The sequence below is a fragment of the Falco cherrug genome, chromosome 6 (assembly GCF_023634085.1).
Source record: "Falco cherrug isolate bFalChe1 chromosome 6, bFalChe1.pri, whole genome shotgun sequence".
In the NCBI taxonomy this organism is placed as follows: Eukaryota; Metazoa; Chordata; class Aves; order Falconiformes; family Falconidae; genus Falco; species Falco cherrug.
The window spans coordinates 24,585,262-24,592,600 of NC_073702.1; the positions used below are offsets into that span (position 1 = coordinate 24,585,262).

General features: G+C 45.0%; 1 protein-coding gene across 2 annotated transcripts in view; it reads right to left on the reverse strand.

Moving 5' to 3' along the window:
- Nucleotides 1–7,101, reverse strand: part of PXDN (peroxidasin) — a 90,283-nt gene extending 83,182 nt beyond the window's left edge. For both annotated transcript variants that reach the window (XM_055714280.1, XM_055714279.1), the window contains exon 1: nucleotides 6,604–7,101. In XM_055714280.1, the coding sequence (XP_055570255.1) occupies nucleotides 6,604–7,064 (461 nt within the window). In that variant the 5' untranslated portion in view covers nucleotides 7,065–7,101. The remainder of the gene's footprint in view (nucleotides 1–6,603) is intronic.
- Nucleotides 7,102–7,339: the final 238 nt, after the last annotated feature.

Sequence of the window (7,339 nt, forward strand, 5' to 3'; positions counted from 1 at the left end):
AGTACAGTTTCAGAGAGCTGTACTGTGTTCTGCATTGTTCATTTTATTCATTAGTGGAAACGGGATGAACAACACAGGGAACAAAGTTTTGCTTATGACATTCATCTATTTTTAAGAAGTCCGACTAGGAAGAACAACAGAAGGAACTATCAACAGACCATGAATAGCTATCAAAATGCAGACCTAATGCATGTGAATACAAAATTATGCATATGGAGAAAACCAAACTTTACAAATAAAGTGGTGGGCCTAGAACTGATAACTACTACTTATGGACGTGATCTTAAGCCACCCTTGACAACTGCATGAAAACAACAGTTCAAGAGAAGAAAATATGTTGGGAATTATTAGGAAAGGAACAAAAAATAAAAATAGACCATTCTAATGTTGCTTTATAAATTCCCAGTTAGCCCACATACCAGATCTGTCCCTGCAAACACTGGGGAAAGTTAGAATTCCATCACCTCAAAACCCAACAGAGTGGGGAAGGAGCAATTTACACCACGTAGTTTGTGTAGTGCTCCTGGTCAGCAAAAGTTATGAGTTTAAAGTAACAGCTAAATTAGTTGAAAAAAAAGAGGTTAAACAATTTGTGGAGGAGAAAGCCATCAAGATTTACTTACAACATGGAAATAATGTTTAGCTCAGAAAATCCCTAAGCTGCAATTTCAATTATTACAAATTATATTATAGGGATGAACCATTATATACTGCTCTATGGTGTCTAATTGTTTGTTAACTGTACTTTCAGTCACTCTCAAAGAACAGATTTTAGGTCCAATGAATCTTTGGTTTTACCCATTACAGATATCATTCTGTAAATAAATACCAATCTAGCATTTTCACACTCAAATGATAAGCATTTAGCGCTCAAAAATACATGTTAGTAAAAAAAAAGATGAAACCCAGAAATTATATTTTTTAACTGTAACATAAGACAACATATTCCTCTGAAGACAGTGTGTTAAATATACAGCAAGACACTTGCAGGAAACAATGGGTATGATTTTGCTTCAACAAAGAATTTGATGAGGGTTGACTTGCTGCTGAGGTGACAAAAATACATTTCCACTAGTGGATCTAGTGTCTTGCAGATACGTTCTTGAAACGAAGACTCGGTTGGGCCTTCTGCTGCATCCCTCAACAGCTTTCCCTAATGCCTCCAAGTAAACACCAATCAATGTGCCCTTCTGCCCCTGCTAATGACAAGCACATTGTGCAAACTCTGCAAATGTCTCCTTAACACACTCAGAAAACTGAACTGCAGAAGACTAGTCAACACACTCATGCTGGAGAAGACATGAATAAATGAACAAACTGCCCAGCAGTAAGTTTCATTCAGCTGTCCGAACAGAGCTGCCTGTTGGTTTCGATCTTCTAGGCTATCCAAGACAATGGTTGGGACTAAGCAGGTACAACACAGGCCCAACGAGACCTGTTTGGTGAGGCAGCATGAGGCTAAAAACTATTTTCTGAAGGGAATTCAAATGGCGCTAGATACTATAATTAGCAAATGACGGCGTTTCCTTTTGGATGAGCCGCATCGTGCTCCAGGCACCATGGACTGTATTGGCTAAGTCACTACTCACTAGAAGGGAAGCTCAGTCACCAAACATGGCTGTGTTCTCCTCTGTACAGAGACCTAAGCGTAGGTGTTTTAATCTCAAGTTGAACTTGGCACTTGGTCATAAAATTTCCATGAAGGAAGACCTAAGATGATTTTTATTTAAATAATCTAATGCTTTCCCCATATTTTGTGTAATTCAAGCAAACCATCATTGGCATCTAATGCAGCCTGCTGCCCAGCCACCAGGCTGTCAAGATCTGTGTCAGTATTTAGTTACTCTCAAATACTTCAAGTAAACATTCAGGATCTGTTCTTTTTTGAACCTAAATATATACAAATCTCTGAGTCTTATATCAGCGTCACATCTCTCATCTACCTCCTATATGTCAATTATGCTCAGCAGTGATTGAGTTTACTCACAGCCCAGATTTGAGATTACAGTCCTTTGCATTTCACAGTGTTGAGCTGTATTTATTTGCTGTCTCAATTACTTAAACTACAGGAATTTTTCTGAAAGGATTTCAAAGATCTGATTGGAAGCAAGGATGCTGCATTTTTCAGATGAGAACGGGATGTCAGTTTGGAAACTGATAGTGTATCATTTGCAAACAGCAGTTCTGCAAATAGAATGTATCCTTCTGCTATGACAGCCCAGACACGCCCTGAGAATCCTGCACTGACAGTATTCATACATATCACACATTTCTTAATAGAGGCATTTAGGGAAAAGAGGCATAATGTTACTGCAAATCAACACTGAAATGCAAAATGTCATTATGTTTCCATTACCCCTACCTCTTTGGTAATTATGTATACTCCAAACAGATGTGTGATTCAGTTTTGGTGAGTTTTTTTGGTTTGTTTGTTTTTTTTTAAAAAGCCACAACTGTATGAAGATAGATGCTTTTGAAAAGCATCAGTAATGTTTTCCACTGGCATTATAAGTGTACATTAGATTCCACAAAAATTCTCACAGAGCTATGAAAAAAATCTAAGTACTTCTTATACAGCTGTCTAGAAACTCACCATAGGATTAAACAACCAATGCTTTCCCCTTGGGTTGATTCTTGACATGTAACTACAAACCAGAAGTTAAAATAGATAAATAAGTAAAAAGGTATGCACTGTAAACTGTCCAATTCTTAGGATATGTTGGAATCATGTAAACAAAAGCAGTAACACCAAGACTGTTGCCTTCAATTTAATTTCAATGACTACTTCAAAAGCTGCTCACCTGGAATGATTGCAATTTATAAAGTCCTATTAAGGTCTGATCACTTATACCAGTGTATTGAAAAGGTGGTTTATTCATAACAGACATGCAGGAGAGCCAAAGTAATAACTACTCATATGAGTAATTTGTAAAATATTTGCTTTCAAAGTAAATTTTTCTCCTCAATAATTTGCATGCCATTCTTAGGGCAAATCAAGTCCACTTTCTTTTGTGACAGTTATTTTTTTGTCAATTTTTACCTCTTCTGCTTATAACACAAGTTTCTATTCTTACTCAGTCTGTGAGACCCAACTGCAGTGACTGCAATTACGCTTGTACAGCTAGCAAAAATAAAAATCAGAGAACATCCAGGTGCTGCCAAGAAAAACTGAAAAAATTTTAGTATTGGTCTGAATATGTGTAACTAGTCCTGTAGACAGGTCTGGATTTTGGCCATGTTTAGGCAAGATACAGAAATTAACATATTGCATTGATACTCAAAGGACCCCTGTCAGAATTACAAACACCATGAAGCAGAAATGGCTGTAAAACACAGACATCCCCCAAATAAATGTAAAATGGGATACAATTCAGGGAACAGAGGACAGCAGCAGTACTACATCCAGAATTTTACATTCCTCAACTGTTTAAATGGTTTAATGTAAATATGTTCCAGCAATTTCCATGAATACAGGAGCACTCTATATTTAGTCAGAGATCACAGGAAACTTCCACAACCATACTTAAGGCATGAAGTGGTTTTGCAAACCACTTTGGAAGCGGATCACCATTCTTAAGGGAAGTCAGCACAGAACTGTGATGCTGGCCCTAGTCCTACACAAAGAGCCTGGGCAATAATCTCATCTTGGGTGAAACACACGTGCTCATGCAAGGCTCCACCAGCACTTTCAAAGCTGGCAGAATGCACCCTGCAGAAGAAATCTAAGCTGTGGATCCCAGCCGGCAGCAGGGAAGGGGGAAGTGCCAGAAAGTGGGAGAAGCAGGAGAGAGTGAGAAAATGTACAGCCTTGCCATAGGCACTGGCAAGGTCAGCAACTAGCAATGTTATGAACAGTTTTCAAAAAGAAAGCCTGAGATTAGAAGTAGACATTTTTGATATGTGGGGGAAAGCATTTGGCTGCACTGTTGGTCTGGGCCCCATGCTGTTTTAATCCATGTAACAAATTATATGTGAAGTAGAGCAAAGTCAACTCAGCTTCCAAAATGGGACAATTTTCAGAACCAGTGCTCAGCAAAATACAACATAACTATGCGCTTACAAATGAGAAAACTTATGGTTATTTTTTATAATTTTTTTAATTATTATTTTTTTTTTTACAAAATTACTTTACACAGTCAATCTCTGTTCTAAGGAAGAAATGAAAGACAAGAATGTGGAATTTACCAATGCCAACAAAAATGGGCTTAACCCATCAGCAACACATTTTGCAGGATTTTGTAAACCCATGTTTTAAAGGTAAAGGCATTCACTTGAAATTAACTCATTATTTCTAAATATCTAGTTATCAACACCACACCGAAGAAAATACTTTTAAAATGCAGGCTCCGTATTAAAGACAAACTGTCAGAGTTTAACCAAAGATGAAAAAACTGCTTTTTTTCATGCTTAAAAAAAGAAACTATCCTGGAGCATAGAAATTTTTCTGTGGGTGATGGGCTACCTGCATGAAGCATAACACTGCTGTGTAGGACTGCAGTTCTACATCACAGGAAAGTAAAAAACTAGTAATTCAATGAGTACCTCAGACATGTAATAATTATTCTGAAAGTATATCCTATAGCTAAAGGTAGGCAATTCATATACAATAGGTAAGCTATTAATTTATAATTGGTACCTTCAAACTACCAATTACTAAATAAATTGTACCATTGTTCTTTGTCCCAGAGATTCATAATTCCTTTCAGCCCATCTCCTCCCCATTCACAGACATTCAGCAGAACTGTAGCAGGAGGAATAATTGTGCATTTACAGGCATAGTGTTACTTATATATGTTATAATAGTCCCCTAGCTGGTTGGTGGAAAAGGAGAATACACATTACCAGATGACAAGTAAGGCCACCATTACGATTTAAAGAATGCTGGTCATCCACAGGCTTATTTTAAGAATTACTGTTCTTTATCAAGCTGAAAAAATGCTTTTAACTTCTTTTGCATTACCTCTGCTGCATTCAGGCTTGCATTATACCAGAATGATAATTCAGATTTGGGATACTAGACAATTTGATGTATTAGTGGGGTTAGACAAATATAATGCTTGCATTGTTCATACATTCCCCTCTGACTCACTGCAAGATTATAAATACCCACTGTAAGGGGAGCTCCACCCTGGCTAGGTTTAATCTAATACTTTCTGCTGTTGCAGGCCCTTCTACCTTTAACATGAAACCAAGCCATTAAGGCTTGATTCCATACTCTAAAGATGTTTTTTGCTTTGTTTTGTTTTGGTTTTCACATTTAAGGTGATTCACAAAACTGGCTTTACAGAGTTTCCTGTAATCTCAAGGCAAAAGGTGTTCTGTAAATGTACTTTGTTTCAAATGTAAGAAACATTAACCACCCACTTCCTGCGCTGTTCCCTAAAAGGTTTACAAGTACTGCAGGGCTAGCCCCACTCTGCCAAAAGGCTGCGCTTCTTGCCAAGGAGGGACTCAGTTAACGCTAAATGACTGTACTCTTCACGTTAAATAATACTTGGAAGCTGAAACACGCCAAGGCTTTATAGATCCCTTTTGAAAATATCTGACAGAGTCACAAGTCAATTTATTACAGGAGGCCCCGCAGAAAATTCCCAGGGCCCGGCTCTGCTCAGCTTCCAGGGCTGCGTGCTGCAAGGGGAGGGCAGGGCGGGTGCCAAGGGCTGCCCCCGCCCCAGGACGGACAAGCGGGTCAGCAGCACACAGCCGTGCCTCACGGTAAGCCTCGGAGCAACACGGCGTGTGATGTTCTTTCCCAACTTTTGCATTTATGACAGGTAAATACGGCTGGAAAGGTAACCGTTTCAGCAAAATTAATGCGAATTAAATAAATGTCTATCGCTGCCAATACTAGGTTTTATTACCGATACAATCCCACTCAGAACAGTGGCAAGACACTATAGAGGAACAGCAGGGCGTTTCAGCTGGCACAGGGGTGCCTGAATTAAAAACCAAGACATGAAATAGCGCTCACAAGTCTCTGCAGGAACTTGAACCCGGTCAATTTTCAGTAAAGCCAGGGTTTGGGTCCCGCTTTGCTCGTACATCCCCCACCGTGTCTCAGAACTGAACAGAAAGTGCTACATACACCCCCGCCGCTCCTCCCGCCAACTGAGTATGCTTTTAAGCAGGATACTAAGGAAGCGGCAAAACCCTTCGAGGGACGATTAAGCCGTAGACACAATGCCCGTAGGCTAACCAGAAAATCCACCTCCAACCGCAAAACCGGGGGCACCGGCCAGACCCCGCCCGCCCCCCGCGCTGGAGAAGCCGGGCCAGGGCGCGCCGGGGCGCCGCCACCCGCCGGGCCGAGCGGGCAGCGGGACCGGGGGCTGCCGAGCCCAGCCCCGGTCCGCCGAGCTGCGGGCAGCCCCAGGCCACGCCGCCTCCCGGAGGAGCCCCGCGAGCAGCGGAGTGGGGGGCGCCCGGGGCCGCTCGAGCAGAGCCACCGCCGCGGGTCCAGCCCCCGTCCCCCGGCCGCAGACAAAGGGCTGAGCCTCCACCGCCACCCAAAGTGCCTCCCACCCAGGTACCCTCCTCCTCCTCTGCCCTCCCTCCGCCCCGCCGAGCCGCCGCCGGCGCGGCAGCCCCCGCCCGGCTACTCACAGGATGGTGGTCTGGGGGGACACGGCGGGGACGCTCTCCAGCATCAGATGCATGCAGCGCACCGTGCTGCGGAAGCACAGGCAGCGGCTGGGGCACCACACGCTCCCGCGCTGCTGCGGCGGCGGCTGCGCGGCGGCGAGCCCCCCGCTGCGGAGCAGCAGCAGGAGCAGGAGGCAGAGGCCGGGGGCAGCCGCCGCTCCGCGCCGGGCCATGCTGCGGGGCGCGGGCAGGAGGAGGAGGAGGAGCAGGAGGAGAGGGGCTCCGGGAGTTCCGCGTCGCGCCCGCTCCGCTCCCCGGCCGCGGCTGCCGCTCTGCTCGGCGGCGGGGCGCTCCCGTCCCCCCGCGCAGGCTGGAGGAGGGGACGGCGGTGGGACCGCCCCGGCCGGCGGCGGGCTGGGGGCCGCCCCGCAGCGGGGGCTCCGCGCCGCCCTGCGCACGTACCGCGGGGCAGCGCCGCGCATCGGGGCCAGGGGTCCCACCGCCCCTGGGCCGCCGCTCCCCCCCCCAACTCTCGCCTCCATCCCTTGAACGGGGGACTGAAAGCACCCCCTGAGGCGGACGGCTGCGTACACCTCCGGAGAGGAGAGGATGCAGGCAAAACGAAGGGAAGCGAGAGCAGTGGAGAAGGGAAAAGAAAGGGGGGGGGGGGGGGGGGGGAAGGAAGGGGAAGGAGCGGAAGGGAGAGCAGAAAGCACAGAGAAGGGGGGGGGGGGGGGAGACAAGGGAAGGAGAAACC